At 37.8% G+C, this 20,813-nt stretch overlaps 1 protein-coding gene across 1 annotated transcript in view; it reads left to right on the forward strand.

Annotated features, from left to right (window-relative positions):
- VTA1 (vesicle trafficking 1) overlaps nucleotides 1–9,323 on the forward strand; it is a 66,859-nt gene extending 57,536 nt beyond the window's left edge. The window contains exon 8 of the mRNA XM_053591349.1: nucleotides 3,649–9,323. Coding sequence (XP_053447324.1) covers nucleotides 3,649–3,794 — 146 coding nt within the window. The 3' untranslated portion in view covers nucleotides 3,795–9,323. The remainder of the gene's footprint in view (nucleotides 1–3,648) is intronic.
- Nucleotides 9,324–20,813: the final 11,490 nt, after the last annotated feature.

Below are 20,813 nucleotides of genomic sequence, written 5' to 3' on the forward strand. Positions count from 1 at the left end.
AACCACTGCTCTAAATAGTAAGAGGGTGTGAGTAACAGCTTACGTCATAAAGTGTTTTAGTATTAAATGGAGAAGCACCTGAGAAGTGTTTAGGGCAGTGCCTAACATAGTGCAATTGTGCCTGTATTCATTACTACTATTGTTGCGGTTGTTAAGGGACATACTGTGGCAACACCTTTATACAAGGGTTCAGTACTGTGTTGTATATTTCCTCCGAGATTAACTGCAGGTTGGATGGTTCTGTTACTCTATTCCAGTCAGGAGATAATAGATAACACCCAAATGAGATTATTCAGAGCTCTCAATATGTAAATTTCCTTCACTGTGTAGTTGGAAAGAGGGACCAATTTTGGAAATAGTCTACATTAAATGTTCTGTCCTCTGTCATGACATCAGTTAAATTAACCTTGGAAATGGATGCTTATGTCAAGTGAGCATGCAGTGATTTTTCTTTGATCCAGTGCTGCCCTGGGCTCTCTTTGCCACTATGGTAGAGAATTTGGGTGATAGCTATAGCTCTCTTTTGCCTGTTTTTTTCGTGACCTCTGAAGGGAGAACCCCTCTTGGAAAGATGGTTGTATCCACAGCCCATCTGGAACTTACAAAACCACAGCATTCAGAAGAAGGATGTATTAGACAAGCTCTCAAATCCTTTAAACACCTTTCATGCTCCTAATGTGCTTCTTCTGGTTCTCCTTATGGCTTCTAGTAAATTTTAATAATAGAAAAAAACAGCTTTTATCTTGGTGCATTAAGATTATTCGGCTGGGCACGGCAGCTCATACATGTAATCCCAGCACTTTGGGAGGCCAAGTGGGCAGATTGCCTGGGCTTACAGGTTTGAAGACCAGCCTGAGCTAGAGGGAGACCCCATCTCTAAAAATAGCCAGGTATTGTGGCAGGTGCCTGTAGTCCCAGCTACTTGGGAGGTTGAGGCAAGAGAATTGCTTAAACCCAAGTGTTTGAAGTGAGCCAGGCGCCAGGGCACTCTACCAGTGGCAACCAAATGACACTATGTCTCAAAAAAATTAATTAATTAATTAATTTAATTAAGATTACATGTACCATTTTTAGTATAAAATCAAATAAACTGATATTTAACAGTTCTTTTCCTGAAAAGTTTTTTCCTTATGTTTTTTGGATTTTCTCTATTGAGTTTTTAAGTGCTATTTAATTTTATTTTATTTATTTTTATTTTTTTAGTCCCAATAGCTGGGACTGCAGGCGTCTACCACAATGCCTGGCTATTTTTAGAGACGAGGTCTCACTCTGGCTTAGGCTGGTCTCAAACCCATGAGCTCAGGCAATCCACCGCTAAAGTGCTAGGATTACAGGAGTGCCACCACACCCAGCCTAAGTGCTAATTTTAAAGAAATATATTAGATGACAGATTTTATTTTTGTTAAATTTAAATTTTTAAATCATGTTTTATTAATGATTTATAAACTACTGTATTTTTAAACTAAATAAGAGCCTAATATGTTACAAAATAGCAAAAGTAACTTTTTGACATGGCTGTTTAAGCATATAGTTTTTAATTGTTCAAAATAAAATCTAACATCTCTTTACGTGCATAAATTACATTTTGAATTGAAACCTGAAAATTGTTATTTAGTCATATTTTAGTTACATAGTTACATATTTATTTAGTTACATAGTTTGTTATAGATGACTATAACTTTATATGTTATATATCTAATTCTAATTATTTTCCCATCAAAATATTTTCATTCACAAAATTTTTATAAACAATTTTATAAATACTGAAATTGTTATTTCATGAAAAAATAGTGTTTATATTTTAAAATAGTTTTATCATTGTAGATAAGCTTAATTGATAAAAACTAAAATAGTAACAAAGTTCTTGCCATATTACACATTTTATCATATTAATAGATAAGTGATATTTCAACCAAACAGTGCTAAAGCTAATGCTGTAAAAATAAGATAAGTCTGAGCATTATGGCTTTCTTCCAGAAAGTCCAGTAAATTCTGGACAGATGCCTTGTGTATTTAAAAGATTGCAGATAGGCAATTAAAAGATGGGCAGATAAAATATTAACACACAAAATAAGCAGTACTTTAGGGTAAACTTAGTTTTCAAAGGTGTCTTACTGGATAGTATGTGTACCTAGGATACTAGAGCCTCTAAATATATTTTGAAAAACCATTAAAGAATCTGGTAGGTATTTTTCAAGGAAAAAATATGAAGTAGTATGCCTGACAGAATCGTCAGTAAAACTGTAAGGTAGTTGTTTTTAGGTTTAATGGCTAGCAAATGGCAAGTCACTAAAATAGTCAAAGTAGAATTGTGGAGAAACTGTTCAGGTTTTTTTTAATACCTAATTATAACTACTAGTTTATTAATACTGCTTGCTTTTGAAGCAAGACCAAAATTTAAGGAAATTAAACTAGTATCTGTTAAGATTGCAATATGTGATCTCTGATTCACAATAGTAAGGACCAAATTTTATGTAACCTTAAATAATACTAACTCAACAGATATTTGAAGACTTAAAAGTATTGAAGATAAAGTACAAGCTGCCTTTTCATATTCATTCATTAATGTTATTGAGCACTAAGCTAGAAACTTTAGAATACATTGCTTTAGTATTCCTTCTGAAAATTTTAGAAAATAATAATTTGGATCAGAATTTAGTATCACCCTACCTGGAGTTGCTACCTATTTTGAAGTCTTTACCTAGGTAATGTCAAAGTTTTGATTTTATGTTTACACAAAGATATATGGCAAAATTCAAAGCAACTAAACAAAGTCATTCTATTGATAAATAAAATTGAAATATATCATCTGCTCATTGTACTTTGTACCCCTGCCTCTTATCAGTATACCTTCGAATCCTCATAAAAATTGCTGTAGAAAATGATGATTATTTCAAAAGACAAGATATAATGCCAGTTTTTAATTTTGTCTTTAAAAATATATATTTAAAGATATTCATATCTTAGATTAAATGAAATGTTTTTAGTGTGCTTTTTTACGTATTAATTATGTATATGACTAGAAAACTTGGTGGGAATAAATTTTGGAGAAATAATTTGTAATGGTTGTTTACATGTTTAATTGGGTATTTATTCATACAAAATTTTGGTAAAGCTTAAGAATTTTTTACATGGATGGCACAAACATTTTTGTGCTAAAAAAAAATTAAGTGACATGTAACTGTTTTATGTAACACTTGTTATTTGCGTAATTTTTTATTGGGAGATATATTTATATTCCAGCTCAAATGAGGGTTGAATGATTTAGTCTGTGTGTATTATTCCATGAAGAGAGAGTCTCACTGATTCTAACAAAAACACCAAAGCTACTGTCTCCCTGTTTCACATAAACTCTTTTAAGTTTTTTGCAATTAATTTGCTAAAATATAAAAATTCCTAATTTATTGCTTCTTGAAGGAATTATTATTTGTATAAGTTATTATATATTGACATACCTATGGTTTATATTAGTAATGAAAAAATTGAAAAGAATAAAGAAAATTTATCAAAGTTTATATGAGAATGAAAAATACCTTTGTGTTTTTACATAACCTTAAATATCTTCTTTAGTTATAACAATATTTACGTAACTCACCTAACAAAATATGTTTTATGTTTTTATAAATATCTTAATTATTTTTCTTCTAGGGGATATCCGTCTAACCCCGGAGGACTTTGCTAGAGCTCAGAAATACTGCAAATATGCCGGCAGTGCTTTGCAGTATGAGGATGTAAGCACTGCTGTACAGAATCTGCAAAAGGCCCTCAAGTTACTGACAACAGGCAGAGAATGAAGCCTTTGTACAAGAAGTTCCATGTATTTTTGGCGTAAGAAACTAATGGTCCCTTTGCCTATCAGGATGAGTTTTAAGAAGACTTCAGTGCTACTGAAAATGACAGTGCAGCCTGTAAATATCAGATTCCTATTGAAGCATTCATCATCAGCCTCAACCAGTTTGTACCGTGCATTGGTGGATCCTATCATCTCTGGGTATATAGAGCTGATGGTAGCAAGACCTTTAAAGTGCCCATTGAACCCTACTTCAAAAAATGAAAACATACCTCTATAAAATGTACATTGGAAATAAGCTTTGTATCTTAATTTACATATTTTTTTTAATCTGTAGTGTTTGGATGAACAGACCATACTACTTTGCTTTAAAATTCTAAATTTAACTTCTAATAAAGATTGCCAGAATATTCTAGATTAGAGATATGTTTTTGTTTTTTCAAGACATAAAACATACAGAAACCTCCTAAACTAAGGCATGTTCAAAATTCAGTGTATTTCATATTGAATATAACTACATTAAAAGTTTAAGATTTTATGGAAGAAAATACAATAAGGTAAAGAAGTAGGATCACTTTGAGACTTAAAATTGTTGGTTCCCCAACTGCTTTCTCTTATCCATTCAAGTTTAAGGTGAATTGGTATTTGCTTCGTAGGCAGTTTGACTGCATGTATTAGAGAATGTGAAGATACTTATAGTAATGCCTAGAAACTTGGTGCTTTAAGTTAAGGTTTTCCTGACTCCTTTGGAATAGATTCCACAGCGTGCATAGCTGTGAATGATGCAGAAGATTATAAGACTTGAGATTTTATGTTTTTCATTTCTGTGGGGAATAAAGTACTTACTATGTCGCCTGCATTTGTGCTGTGTGCAAAATAAATTACAAAGGTTCTTTTTACTAGTTCAGCTTAATACAGAGCCAAATGTCTGTCTTAATTTGCATGCTAAACTGTCATTTTTTTTTTAAGTCATTATTTTTAGCTACAAGAATATGGATGTTTCTGTATAGTCAAAGAGGGGTTTTTTATAAGGTAAATTTGATAGTTTACTTGTAATTTAATTAATTTACCTGGTCCATTTCATTCAGGCCACTAAGATTAAAATCATCTAACTACAGAGTCAGCAAGCCATGGCCCACACCTGGCCACCTATTGTGAAAATAAAGTTTATAGGAACAAAACCTTACCCATTCATTTATGTTTTGTCTATGGCTGCTTTCTACAACTATTGAATAATATGACTTGCAAGTCTAAACTATTTACTAGCTAGCCCTTGAAGAATAAGTTTACTGACACCTAGTCTTCGGTAAAAACTGAATCACTAACTCATAAGTATAAATTTTTCTCTGTATAAATGTAATGCTATTGTACAGGGTTTGGTAGAATGAATATTCAGGCTGAATGAACTGTTCTAAATTATCACAAAAAACAACCCTCGTAAAAACATTTTCATATCTTTTACAAGATACGTGAACATTTGTAGGGTTCACAATTTGCACGTAGAAACAGTGGCTGTCTAGAACATTTTTAGGAAACTGGCTAGGATGAGCTTTAATGTTACAAGAGGTAAGTATAGATCAGCACAGTTTAATCCAAGCCTTAATGTCTAGACAGTAAATAGCAAACTCATTACCTATTTCCCACCCTGCCTGTTGGCTCCCAACTGGGAGAGTACATAAGGGGAAGGAGACACTATGGAAGCTGTGGAGTCCACTGACAGTGGGCTGTGTGGTGTAACAGCTCTTCCCTGTATAGCCTGACACCATTAGCCACCTCAGAGATTGTTAGAGAACTAAATGAGATACAGGACATGGAGTGCTTAGCACGAGGTAGCATTCCATAAATGTTCACTGTTGATATTAATGCTGTAATAATAGTGTAAATTGTTAATAATTTATTTCCCAGATATCAGGAAATCTCCATTGTCTCTGTGGCCCAGTGCTTAAAAATGCTTTCTTGCATGAGGTGACTAAACTATGTAATGTTTTTTAACTTTGTATTTGTATTTTTTCATATAAAATTTGATGATAAAATTAGGAGACATGTTCTGATGTAACTCTAGGACAAGCAGTTTTCATCTATTCATTTAACGTGTATTTATTGGACAACTGTTGTGCCTAGTACTGTTCTTTGCAAGAGGAAATGGCAGAAAACAAGAAGAAGATCCGTGCCTCAGTGTTTACATTCGAACAGGGAGGAAACAGACAACCTTAATAGAAAATATTAGATGTAAATACAGACAGGTTTTGGGTGGAAGAGTAGCCTGATATGACTTACCTTTTAAATGGATTCTGTCAAGGACTCTCTGAGACTAGACCACAGGGAGGGTAAGGTTAGAAGCTAAGAAACCAGTTAGCACACTGACTGCCATGCTAGAAAAAGCAAGCCTTTTTCCTTGGGGCCACTGTTTTATTACACAGTTCCCAAGGTAGCGACATGAATTTTACATGCCTCACAAGGCCCTGGGCTCAAAACTAGCCTGAGTTAAATACTTACATGGCAGTTAATGCAATAAAATACCGTTCCATTAATAAAGGTGAGGTGTTATGATGACTTAGAGCAGGGGTAACCTCAGAGATAATAAGATGTAATTGGTTTCTGGCTCTTCTTTTAAGTAGAGCCCTAGTATTTCTGTAAACCAGATATGAGGTTTGAACGTAGGAAGAGTTAGGGTTGACTCCCAAGTCTTTAGCCTGAACGCCTAAAGGGAAGGAATGAATAGTCATTTATTGCAGGGGAAAGTTGCCAGTTCTCCAGGCATTTTGGTTCAAGTACAATGTTCCCATGTTCCTTTGACCATCCCAACTCAGTGTTTTGTCAGTGTGACGGCGGGGGGGGGGGGGGGGAATAAGATAGAGTTCTGTTTATAATGATTGCCAAGATATCTCACCAAATTACTGCTGAACTGCAGCTACAAGCCAAGAAAAGTTCCCATGGATAGCACAGCCAAGGAACTTTACAGGCGTCAAATTAACACCAAGAAAAAGGCTCTGGTTATGGGTCTCGAAAAGTAATTTCCTTGGATGTTCATAGAATGAATTTACGTACAACTTGTACTTCTAAAAATTTGAGGTTTCTGTGTAAGCATTTGTATGCTTGGCTGGGTGCAATGGCTCAGGCCTGTAATTTCAGTACTTCTGGAGGCTGAGATGAGAGGATCACTTAAGACCTAGTGTTTGAGACCAGCCTGGCCAACACAGAAAGATCCCATCTCAACAAAACTTTAAATATTAGCTGAGCGTGGTGGCATGCAGCTGTCATAGCTACGTGAGAGGTAGAGCCAAGAGGATAACTTGAGCCACAGAGTTGGAAGTTGCCCTGAGCAGAGGTCACACCACTGTACTCCAACCCACGTGATAGAGACCCTGTCTCCGGACAACAACAAAAAAGCTATACCGTTTTATTCTAAAGAAGCTTACACTCTAGTAGCATTCTCACAAATATTTTCAACTCTGAAAGAACAGAGTGGAGTTGCAGGGTTTTGGTTATCTGCATGGCTTCCTCTCTTTAACCACCTCTATTTTTTAACTACACCAAAGCAATAGAATCAGATCCTCTAATCTGGCCCAACAAACCTCCATCAGAAAAGTTCTGTTCTTCAAAGAGATCACAGAACTTTTAAGACATCTTTCAGATGGAAATCCTCTTGCCTGCTTAATTGTAATTTTTGATGTCTGTGTGAAATCGTGTGACTGCAGGCTTATACATAAGTAGGACTACCTCCAAGTAAGCAATACTTTAATAATAGTGAATATAATAGCTAGCATTTGAGTGCTTACTGAGTATTTAACATATATTAATTCATTTAATCCTGCCAGTGGTCCTGAGAGATGGATTCAATCACCAGTGTTTTACAGATGAGGAAACTGAGCCCCAAAGTAATAAATAAATTAGCCTAAGTTTCATAGCTAATATTTATTTCTAAGCTCAGACTGCCTATTTCAGACCGTAAGAAACATCATCCATGTGATCAGTTATCAGACACATTACTGTGAGTACAGTGAGATAATGTGAGTTCCACATTATCAAGATCACTGGACAGTTTCTAGGATAAGTGGGAGGTGTAGTAACTAGATTTTTCTCTTATCTGACCTGTAAGTTCCAACTAACTGTGATAACTAGACTGTAAACACGGGGCATGAACTTGAAAATGTCATTGCACCTTCAGTATTTGGGACACACATGGAACTATGGCTTGAAATCAAGTCTGGGACAAATAATGGTCTATATAATGGATTAATAGTCTGTTGGATAGGATGTCCTGCATCATTAGAGTCCTGGCTTTCTTGGATGTCCCCATTTTTCCCTTTTTATTTAAATATCATTTCTGTTGTTTCTAATTAGATAGCCTTCACCTTCACTAAATCAGACTGGGATGTGGACTTCGATATAAAATTAACAATGTTATTAAGTATTTTCTGAATTAAATTTCTACCTGGTAAGTCTGTCACGAGAGTCCCTGTCTCTTCAGAAACCAAGTGTGGGGGAAAGAGATGATTGCACAGCAGGATTCTGTGAATGTAACTTCATGGAGAACTAGCTTGAGAGTTCAGCAATATTGGGAGATCTTGTAAAATATTAAGTGATTCATATGGTCAGAATTACTATTTATTGAGCACTTACCCTCAAAAGTTTAATGTGATAAGTCAGAGAAGGCCTCACCGAGGAGGTTGAGCTGAAGGTTTGCCAAGCAGAGAAGCAAGGAGAAGTGAGCAGAGAGAAAAGTATGAGCAACACCCCGGGGGGTGGGGGGGGGGGGAAATTTCAGGGGAGCCAAGTAACTTAGTGTTGCCGTGCAGAGAGCCCACAGAGACCAGGAGTTAGAAATGTGAGATTGCGTAGGTGGGAGGTGTTATAGACTGAATTGTGCCCCCTTTAAAATTCAGAATTTGCAATAGTGACCTCCAATGTGACTGAATTTGGAGATGCCACCTTTAGGGAGGCAGTTAAAGTTAAATGAGGTAATAAAGGTGGGACCCTAATTCTACAGGACTAGTGTCCTCAGGGCAAGAACCAGAGCCAGCAAAGCTCATTCACTCTATGCCTGTACAGAGAAGAGGCTGGGTGAGGACACAGAGAGGCTCGAATGTGCTGGGAACCTTGTTGGTCACCTGCTTTAATGGTACTTGGGGAATTGTTTCATGTTTTTGACCCCTGGGCTGTTGTTTGTATTGTGGAATGGGAGACGCTCGGAGAAGGAAGAAGGGCATTTGGATTTATCTACTGTGCAATGTTTATATACTTTGTTTCTAATGCTTTCTGTATAAAAGCAGTAGTGCCCTGCTAGCAGCAGTAACTTGGCAACATTTCTCTTAGTATTTACCTTGTCACTTTATATAAGTTAAACTTTATTGACATGTATCTCCTGCATTAGATGCTAAGCTCCTTGATTCAGAGTATTATTTATACATCTGTGAATCCCTACTACTTTGCATGAAGCCTGGTACATTCTGCGTATCCCTAACTGGTGGAATTAATAGTTGAATGGGTGAAAATATACTAAAATCATCAAATAAAGAATTACATGCAGAAACTTCTGTTCTCTAATATTGTAGTGTGATCAAAGACATAGTGGTAATTACAAAGTTCTGAAATTACTTATTAATCTATTATCAAAAATATTCCTCATCCCATTCCATATCCCATTTCTGATATCAAAATATCAGAACAGTGCATAGAGTCCATGCTACCAGGAAGTCTCATATCCTAACTCAAAAGTATGGTTCTTTATCTCTTGAAATTATGAAGAAAAACATTGAATCAGATGTGCACAGATCATTTTAGGATCTATACTAAGAACATACTAGTCACAACACACATGTTCTTGACCAGCAGCTTCTATGTTCTTAGTCTGTACCCTGGTGGAGATTATATGAGGTCTAACAATTAAGTTTGCAGATTTGCCCCTGTGCATGTACACTGGCTCCGTAAGGTTTCCTAACTGTGGCATGTCAGCTGTCTCACAGCTGTGTCCATGTCATGTGGCCGTGTCTTCCTGAGTGGTGGTCATGATCGTTGCATGTTTCTGTGTGTTGCAAGAATGTCGGAGCTTGGATTAGAGCAACAAACAAACCCTCGTAAAATTCTTGTTAAACTTGGCAATGGTGAAAGTGAAATCAGGGCCGTATCAGTCCAAGTTTATGGGGACAATCCCATGAAGAAAACAGCAGCGTACAAATGGATTTAAATATTTTTCTGAGGGGAGAGAAAGCAACACTGATCAAGAGAGGTCAGCGCGGCCAATAATGAGCAGAACTGATGAAAACGTTGCAAAAATGTGTCAAATTGTGCATCAAAATTGTCAGCTGCCTGAGACGCACAGTAGACCAAGTAAACATCGACAAGGAAACTGGAAAACCTTAACTGAAAATCTCGGCATGGGAAAGGTGTGTGCAAAACACAGCCTTAAAGGAGCTCACCAATGAACAAAAGCGAAGGAGGGTAGAAATTTGCCAAGACCTTTTGGGGAGGCAAGAAGATGATTTGGGCCATGTTATTCCTGGTGATGAAACACGGGTGTACCAATGCTGCCCTGAAACAAAGCATCAAAATGCGCCATGGAAGTCAGCCAGTTCTCAGTAACAAAAAAAGTTCTGTTTGCAAATCAAGAGTCAAAAGGATGTTGGTAACCTGTTACAGAAGAGAGGGATGATTCATTATGAATTTGTACCAACTGGACAAACAGTTAACCACGTTTACCATTTGGGAATGCTGAAAAGGCTGCGTGAAAAATAAAAACCACCTCAACGTTTTGCCAACAGCTCGTGGCTCTTGCTTCCCAACAATACACCAGCTCACAGCACTGTGGAGGTGAGGGCGGGAGAGTGTTTAGCCAGTAAACAAATAAGTGGATTGGAACACCCTCCCTACTCACTTGATCGGGCCCCCAGGGACTTTTTTCTTTACACAAAGATAAAAGAAATACTGAAGGAAGGCATTTTGATGAGACTCTGGACATCAAGAGTAATATGATGACAGTTCTGATAGTTATTCCAGAAAAAGAGTTCCAAAATTGCTTTGAAGGTGGACTCGGCGCTGCTGGTGTTGCGCACCTTCCCAAGGGGGGTCTTTCAAACATGACTAGTGATATCCTGCAAGGAGGTATGTAGTGCTTTCTCTAGGGTGAGTTAGCAAACTTAATTGGCAGGTCTCACGTATTCATAAGAAGTACAACTCTGTATGTTAAAAACAGGAAAAAAATACTCAGACCATATTGAAAACTGAAAATAATTATGGCATCTCAGGAAAACATAACTAACTAAAAGATTATTTTTATAGATGAATGCAAATGGAAGCTTAAAGTTGCCATTGAGATACAAACACTGGTGGGAAGGTCAGAACTCACCTGATTTTTTTCCTCTATATATAACCTTCTCTTGTGCACAGTGGTCCAAATACAAGTAACTGAAGAAAGAGTGTGAAGATGATAAACCCTGGCTACAGAATGCTGCCATGAAGACAGTTGTATTCTGAGTCGGGAAGCTGGGCTCCTGGTCCAGGCAATGCCCCAGTCTTTTGTCCGTCAACTGGAGGAAATATGCCCTCCTGACTTTCCTCTGAGTCCTAGTTTTCCCATATAAAACATGAGCAGGCAGAGCTAGATTTCTAACATCCTTGGAAGATCTAAAGTTTTTCAAGTCTCTGAATAATACACTCCTCATTTTAATCAGACATGTTACATACCATGTTTTTAAAACTTAAATCCTGACATTCATCCTACTCAGTGAGTATCCCTGAACATCTTTGTTAATATGCCAGGAATGCTGTAAATTAATCCCTTTGCACAACGTTGAAATGAAGGACCAGAACAGCAAAATAACTGCAGTTTCTTTGGTCAAGGGATTTTCTTCTGTCAGTGTGAAGGTTGCCATTGAGCACAAAACTGACAAAGAAGATTTCAAAGCAAAGAATGTTACCACGGATAAAAAGATGTTTCATGTTGAGAAAGTGGTCAATTAATCAAGGGACATAAAAGTCTCAAAGGTTTATGTGCCTACTTAGCTTCAAAATACATGAAGCAAGCCGGGCACGCTGGCTCTCATACCTGTTCCTAGCACTCTGGGGGGCCGAGGCAGGTGGATTGCCTGAGCTCACGAGTTCAAGACCAGCCTAAGCCAGAGCGAGACCCCATCACTTAAAAATAAAACAGCAGCCAGGTGTTGTGGCAGATGCCTGCAGCTACTTGGGAGGCTGAGGCAAGAACTTGAGCCCAAGAGTTTGAGGTTGCTATGAGCTGTGACACCATGGCACTCTACCAAGGGTGACAAAGTAAGACTCCATTTCAAAAACAAAACAAAACAAAAATACATGAAGCAAAAGCTAAAAAAAAAAATTGCAAAGAAAAGTGGGTTTTAACCCCCATCTGAATAATTGATAGAACGGTTAGGAAATATGACTAGTACACTGGTCCTAAAATAAATTGGCCCATATGACCCTGAATTTTTTTTTCTTTTGCAGTGAGCTTTTCCTTTTCTTTAGGGAAGGGGAAGGGGGTGATTCTTATATGGGATAGTATGAAAATGATCCATTGATCCTGTTTTTCTCTTGTTCTGAGATTTTATTTCGACTCATAAGTAGATTGCCAACAAGTCTGCTTTTTTTGGTGCTGAATTCAAAGGGAAATGGTACATGGTGTGTTTAGTTATTTACAAATGAGTATACTTGTGAGTATATATACTTACTGATCCGTTTATCAATACTGTTTTGAGATACTATTAGTATTTATAAGCATTCTTTGATATTCTTTATTTGAGTTATTTTGAGACGGAGTCTCATTTTGTCACCCTGGGTAGAATGCCATGGTGTCATCTCTCACAGCAATCTCAAACTCTTGGGCTCAAGCCATCCTCTTGCCTCTTTCTTTCTTCTTTTTCTTCCCTTTCTTTCTCTCTTTCTCTCTCGCTTTCTTTTTTTTTTTTTTTTTCCTTCTTTCTTTCTTTTTGGTAGAAAAACGTCTCACTCTTGCTCAGGCTAGTCTCGAACTCCTGAGCTCAAGTGATCCACCCACCTCGGCCTCCCAGAGTGCGAGGATTATAGACATGAGCCACCCCACCCAGCCTTGATGTTCCAAATAGTTCCAAGAATCTGCCAACAAGCAACTTGGGGAAAACAAATATTATCTATCACTATAGAAAAAGCTCTCAGATGATTTCATTATTTTTTGGTATCTTAAGAGAAAAATCTCAACATTGCAGGTATAATAGCATACAGAATCCTATTGAATAGTATATGTTTGCATATATGTAGGTGTATGTATAATATATACCAGATATGTCATTATGAACATATATGTGATCTTTTTGAAGATAATTTGTACAATCATGTAGAACAAGAAGCAAAGAAAATTAGAGAATTTATTTTTTTATTCTAATCTCCGCATCTGCTTATATTGGCAATTTTTTTTGTCCCTTACATACTGGGTAGTTTCGTCTCCATAAAATAGAAAAAGAAGATCAGATCATTTCTAATAAATGATCTTGGAGCTACCGAATGGAGACAGTAGGTTTTCCATCCACATCAGTTCAACATGTGTAAGTGTAAAGCACTGTGTCCTGTGTAACCTGATGATATAACATTTCATTAGAGGTCTCTGCCATTTAAAATCTGTTCAGGAACAGGGATGTGCACGAATAAACATAATTGAAGGCACAGTTTAAGTGCCAAAAAGAAACACTAACATTTTGCTATTGAAACCTAATATTTTTTTCCCCTCAAACTGGGGTAACTGCAGCAGGACATTTCATTAAGGTTGTACATTTGAGTTGTGCTTTATAGAATGAGCAGGATTCTAGCAGAGGAACTAAGATGCATGATTAAGATAAAAGGGAACTGGCTCGGCACCGATCGTAGCTCAGTGAGTAAGGACGCTGGCCACATACACCAAGGGTGGTGGGTTCAAACCTGGCCCAGGCCTGCCAAACAACAACAACTGCAACAAAAAATAGCCAGGTATTGTGGGGGGTGCCCAAGTCCCAGATACTTGGGAGGCTGAGGCAAGAGAATCACCTAAGCCCAAGAGTTGGAGGGTGCTGTGCGCTGTGATGCCACAGCACTCTATGGAGGGCAACATAATGAGACTCTGTCTCAAAAAAAAGAAAAATAAGAAAATTAAAATTTAAAATTTAAAAAAAGATAAAAGGGAACCATACAAGGAAAAATGTAATTGAGAGAAAGCACCTAACTTATTTGGATTGCAGCAGAATAACCATGTTAGTTCTAAGAAGAAACTGCTGAACGGAACAGGCACACTCACATCTTCCCAGGAAGGCAGGCGGCAATCTCAATAGGCCATTTAGTTTTTGTGTCCGTGGCCATATCAATGAATAAATTTTTGAAACAAGTTACTCATTTGCATGTTTCACTAGTTCAAATTTTGAAGTTCAACCTTCTACCTTCTCTTCAGGTTACTATAACAAAATGCCTCAGACTGGGTGATTTAGAAACAATAGAAATTTATCTTTCATAGTTCAGGAGGCTGGTAAGTCCAAGATCAAGGCACCAGCAAATTCCATGTCTGGTGAGGGCCAACTCTCTGCTTCAAAGACATTGCCTTCTTGCTCTGTCCTCATGTGGCAGAAGGAAAAACGAGCTCCCTCTCCTCTCTTTTATAAGGGCACTAATCCTTTTCACAAGGGCTCTGCCCTCATTACGTAACCACCTCCCAAAAGGCCCCAACTCTTAATACTATTGCATTGGGGATTAGGTTTCAGTGTTTGGGGGACACAAACGCTCAGACCACAGCAGTCCTGTAATGCATCTCCTGTACTTGGACATGAGTTATTTGACAATCAGGCAGTATTTTATTCTTTATAGCTATAATACCCACTATGTATATTGGCAAATATGAATATTAATTACTTAAAAATAGATGGATGCATGGCCCTGGTGGCTCATGACTGTCATTTCAGCGTTTGGGAGGCCAAGGCAGGTGAATCACTTGAGGCCAGGAGTTCAAAACCAGCCTAGGCAACATAACAAAACTCCATCTCTAAAAATATTTAAAAATTAGCCAGGTGTGCTGGTGTGGCTGCATAGAGCCCCAGCTACTTAGACGGTGAGACAGGAAGAAAGCTTGAGTGACGGGGTACGGTGAGTATGATCGTACCACTGCACTTCAGCCCAGGCCACAGAGAGAAAAAAGGATGGATGAATACAGTGTCCTAGCAAACATCAAGAAAGGCAAAACAAAAGATAAAATAGTATATTTGAGTCCAAATTCCTTCCAGTATTCTTTCTGAAGCTGAACCTGTAGAACTGAATTTGAACATGTAGATCCCCAGCTGAACCTACAGACCCCAACTTCGTATAAGCTCCAGTCCTCTTCCTGATCGTCACACACCTGCCCTGTGCCTTACATCTCTCAGACACATACAGCCCAAAGTAAGGGATGGTTCACCATAGGGAGTGAGTGCTATGGAGCAGACGGGGTGAACAGGGCTAGGAGGAAGTTGGAAGCAGGTTAAGGGGTGGAATATTCTACCCTGACTTTTAAAAGACAAAGTAAGGGTGCAACTCAGTATCAACACCTTCCATGAAAAGTCATTACAGTCCTGCTCAGAGAATCACTGGTGGTTATTGTTCGGTGAGTACCAGGGTAAGTTATCAAAATGATCCTCAGGAGGCTGAGGCAAAAGAATCACCTAAGCCCAGGAGTTGGAAGTTGCTGTGAGCTGTGTGACACCACAGCACTCTACAGAGCGGGATAAAGTGAGACTCTGTCTCTACAAGAAAAAAAAAAAAGATATATAGTTTTATAGTTTTTGTAAGAAAGTAACTGAAAACTTCATAGCATGTTTATTTTTTTGTTGTTGTTGTTGGTTTTTTGTTTTTGAGAAAGGGTCTCTGTTGCCTCGCTCCTGTCTCAGCCTCCTGAGTAGTTGAGACTACAGGTGCACACCACCACATCTGGCTAATTTTTCTTATTTTTGTACAGATGGGGTCACACTAAGTTGTCCAGGCTGGCCTTGAACTCCTTGCCTCAAATGATTCTACCACCTCAGTCTCTCAAAAGTCTAGGAATACAGGCGTAAGCCATCATGTCCTCCCCACAGTAGGCTTTTATACTGATTGAACACCTAAAAAAAAAAAAAAGTTCCCAAAAACCTCATCACCTAATCCCTCTTTCATCTGGATATGAAAGGATTTGAGTAGGATTGGAGATAGTGTATCACTCTAGTTGAGTCTTTTGACAAGAAGGAGTATATATTATGAGGGGTGTGTTTGATAAAGTCACAATTTACCTTCTCCGTGTAGGCACTTAAACTCTCAAAGTAGGGGAAGCTGAATAATCCTGGAAACGTGAATTCAGTCCTAATGCAGTGTTAAAAGCTTTAGTAATGTTGATAAAGGCGACCTAAACTCTTTGATTCACACTGTTAAAGATGGAAGGGCCTGAGAGGTGATCTCATCCAATCCTTCCATTTTACAAAGGATGAACTTGAGATGCAAGAGAGATTCAATTACTTGCTGGGGGTCACGCAGCTGGTTAGTAGAACAGGTAAAACACAAAAATAACTCTGACCCTCAGACGAGAGATCTTTTCGTGTACCACGTTCTTAAGACTATTTCCACAAGACTTTCAGCTAATCAAGCACGTTTTTAAAAATTTTCCATTTACATTAAAATACGTAAGTTCAGTGGGGATCATTAACTGATTAATTAGCCAATCACTTCATAAACATTCACTCATTATTAAATGTTCTCAAAAGGCCACAAAAAAATAAAAATGTAAACCACTTCTGTTTACAGAGTTTCAAATCTCATCAATAAGAAACACACAGATGAAAGATATGTAACATTCCAAAGGACTGTATGATAAGATGCCAAACTGACAGACAGGAACAAGGATTTCAGCTGTCACTTACGTCCTTAGAAGTGTCCAAAAAGGCTTTGTGGAGAAAGCAGAGCTGGAAGATAACTGGATTTTCCTAGCATTATGGAAACTCATTTCTCTGCCGTCTTTGTTCACGCTTGCTATTCAAGATAATTTGCGTGACTCGTGTGAAGAGTCTGCACTCTTTTTGCCACTGCCAGGGCAACATCACTGTTTTATTTCTTGATGTCTTCTTAGAACAAAAGTTCCCAATCTGGAAAAGGGTCTGTGATCTTGGATTGGGGGCTGGGGGGAAATACATCTTTCTTTTTCTGCAGTTTTTGGCTGGGGCCAGGTTTGAACCCGCCACCTCTGGCATTTGGGGCTGGTGCCCTACTCCTTGAGCCACAGGTGCCGCCCTCTTTACTTTTTTAATCTCTAGCTGTAATTTAACATTTCTTACAGTTATTAATATAATTAACAAATCACAGTAGTGGTAGTAATTTCTGCATCTGTCACTGACAGAAATTAATTACAGGTATTTTCATATCTTCTCACATCATCACAGTTGTTACTGATGTATTAGAAAATCATTTATGCTCGGGCGGCGCCTGTGGCTCAGTGAGTAGGGCGCTGGCCCCATATGCCGAGGGTGGTGGGTTCAAACCCAGCCCCGGCCAAACTGCAACAAAAAATAAAATAGCCGGGCGTTGTGGCGGGCACCTGTAGTCCCAGCTACTCCGGAGGCTGAGGCAAGAGAATCGCATAAGCCCAAGAGTTAGAGGTTGCTATGAGCCGCGGTACAGTGAGACTCTGTCTCTACAAAAAAAAAAAAAAAAAAAAAGGAAAGAAAGAAAATCATTTATGCTCATCACTATTTCAAATGTACGGACATGGCTAAACCTGCTCTAGATTTTGTTATTTCATGTGTTAATGAAGGCAAACATATATTACTATATCACAATATTGTTTTTAAATATATTTTTATGAATGATTTCCACATAATTATTTAATCCGTAATTCCATTAGGTAGAGTAATGGCCCCCAATGAAGCCCACACCCTGATTCCCATACCCTATGAATATAGCTCAGAAAGGGAACTTTGCAATTGTGATTTGCCTGAATCCACCTGGGTTCACACATGTTCTTAAAAGCAAAGAGCCTTTCCCAGCTGTGGTCAGAGAGGGTGCTGTGAAAAGGACTTGACCTGCTTTGCAGGCTTTGAAAATGGAAAAAGGGGACCATGAGCCAAGGAATGTGGGTGGCCTCTAGAAAGCCAGAAAGGCCAAGAAATGAATTCTCCCTTAGATCTTCCAAAAAGGAATGCAGCCTTGTCAACACCTTAATCTTAGCCCAGCGAGACCTCTGGCAGACGGCTGACCTCCAGAACTAACGATGATAAATAAAATCGTGTTGTCAAATTCACTAAGTTTCCAGTATGTGGTATGGCAGCAGTAGCAAATTAGTGTGGTAGTCATTTAATTTTATGCGTTTAAAAATATTATTCTGAGAAACTTCACACACAGAGGTGTTCAGGTATAAAAATAGTTTAAAAATCCCTGTCTGATAGGGTCTGCAGCTACAGTTAAAAAGAAAACCCTGCGTAGTTTGACACTGACACCCATCAATGCCTAGTGGGACCCCAAAGAAAAACCTATATATGTGTCCATCACAATTATCCAAATGTTCCAGAAAAAGAAAATTGTAGCAAAATCACAGGTATAATTCTCACTCAAGCTTGACTTTCCCCTTGACTTTTTGTCTCAGTGATTCTTATTTGTTCTGCCTGCCAGCATTTCCAAATTTGGATTACATTCAGACAGGCAATTCATTCATGCAGGGACAAAAGCCAAGGGAAGAGTGATTTTAGTCCTTTTAACTGACATTATTACTTTATGAGCTTTCAGATGAACCCAGCAACTACTAAACTATCATGGTAGGGAATTGTTGTAGGAAAATGAAAACCCAATAAAAAGGATCTATGCCGAGGGAATGAATGGTATTCCCATATCACTTCAATGGCAATAGGGTCTCTGGCAATTTCTTCTTGACATCAATTCCTAACCCTGTTATATTAATACCAAATAATCGTTAAAATAAGTTTCCGTTTTTCTACCTGTTCAATTTATAAATATCACTTTTTAAAGTATCTGGCTAATTAAAGTTGGTAGTGATATTGATTTTGTAAAGTTGTGCTGTAAGTTTAGTTTTTGAGACAGGGTCTCTCACTTCATCACCCAAATTGCAGTGCAGCAACACAATCATAGCTAACAACAGCCTTAAATTTCTGAACTCCAGTGACCCTACTACTTGAGCCTCTCAATTAGCTGAGAATATAGGCACGAGCCACCACTCTCAGCTAATTTTTAAAATTTTTGTAAAAAAGGGCAGCGCCTGTGGTTCAAGGAGTAGGGCGCCGGTCCCATATGCCTGAGGTGGTGGGTTCAAACCCAGCCCTGGCCAAAAAAAAAAAAAAAAAAAAAAAATTAAATTAAAAAAAAATTAAAAAAAAAAAAATTTTGTAAAAAAGTCTAACCTTGTTATCCAGGCTGATCTTGAGTTCCTGGCCTCGAGCAATCCTCCCTCCTTATTTTCCCAAAGTGCTAAGATTACAGGCATGAGACACTGCATCCAGCCATCTTATAGAATTTAAAAATGCATTCTTACCTGTTATTTTGGAACCTGTCAGGGGAAATAAAAAGATCTTTTGTAATCTAAAAGAGACGTTCCTTTCTTTATGAGCAGCCACGAGCGTGAAGTAACCAAACTTCAGTCTGTCTTTGTCAACATCAGTTCAGTCTATCTGCTGTTAGGCATAATTTGCAGACCATTTAATAGCACAAGATCTGTGTCCTCTGGTAGCAAGCAGCAGTTTTGTTAAAAGTGTGCATTTAGAACTTAAGAAAATTAAAAAAAAAATTAAAACTGCCAATGAAAACATTATAAAATTCTAAATCATTGATCAATTTGCTTTTGAAAATATGCATGAAAGAATACAATCATTCTTTCCCAGAACTAGCTCCTTTTGGTAATGAGACACAGATGTGTTAGAAATGTCTGTCTCTAGTCCAGGTCAAGAATATATAATGTATAATAAAGTAGGATATCTGGATCTTAGACAGAACAGGATGCCAGAACTATAATGTTGCCAGCTTTCCACTGTGCAAGGTCTAATTTAGTTGATAGATCTACTTTCTGCACTTCATGAACCTCAGTGTGTTTTCAGGAATTCAAAACTAGTATTTTTCATTACTTAGGATGCCTATAGTCCTTCTGGCCTCAAGTCCCATAAAGCTGTGTCAAATGATATCTGTTTTTTACATGGGGGATTTTCAGAATGTCTTACAGAGAGTTTTCTATAATGCAAAAAAAGTTAAGTAATGCCGAAATTCAGTTGTAAAATCCTAAACATTTAAGTTGTGCATCATGGTTTTCAATCCCTTTTTCACTAAAGCAGTTCAATATTCCCACTCACCCCAAAAAACATCACTTGCCTCTAATAGCAATCCTCAACTGGGACCAGCATTGTATTGGTTTATTTCATATAACCAAACAATTCATCAATGCCTGTGCATTGTTATAAATAGTAACAAATTGCAGAATATATTTACTGGTGCTGCAAGTAGTTTGAATTTAGCAGGTCTGATTTCTTAAATTAATTTTAAAGTGATAGAGAGTGTTATATAATTTCATGCTACTAAAGAAACCCTATAAGAATTTGTAATAGTAGGAGTGGATTATACAACTGTAACATATGTACGCCTAAAACGCGTAATAGCACAAACACAATTATAGCGTGTTTCTTACTCATAAAAATCCAAGGGGGTATATCTGGTCAGAGGGTGGCTCTTCTGCAGGTGGTGATCAGTGGAGCCAGGTTGCTTTTATCCTGTGGCTCCACTGTCACACAAAGATCCATGGGTGACATGTTATCTCCTGCTTTTCTAAAAGATCATGACATTTTTGTAAAATAAATCTTCCTCTGTCCCTTTTTTCATAGGTCAGTACAAAATATCCTGGATCAAAGAACTACAGGAAAACAATGGTGGTTTGCACCGTGTCTGTTACAAAGGATGCTCTTTCTATTGGGCAGGACCTCCACAAAATGTGTGATGGTCTCTCTTTTGTAATCTTGTAATAAGTCTCCAAGGTGTGAGTTGGTTTCTAGTTCCATGAAAGGACATTAGAACTCAAGAGGTTGAATTACTCACC

This window comes from Nycticebus coucang, chromosome 5 (assembly GCF_027406575.1).
Source record: "Nycticebus coucang isolate mNycCou1 chromosome 5, mNycCou1.pri, whole genome shotgun sequence".
Taxonomy (NCBI): Eukaryota; Metazoa; Chordata; class Mammalia; order Primates; family Lorisidae; genus Nycticebus; species Nycticebus coucang.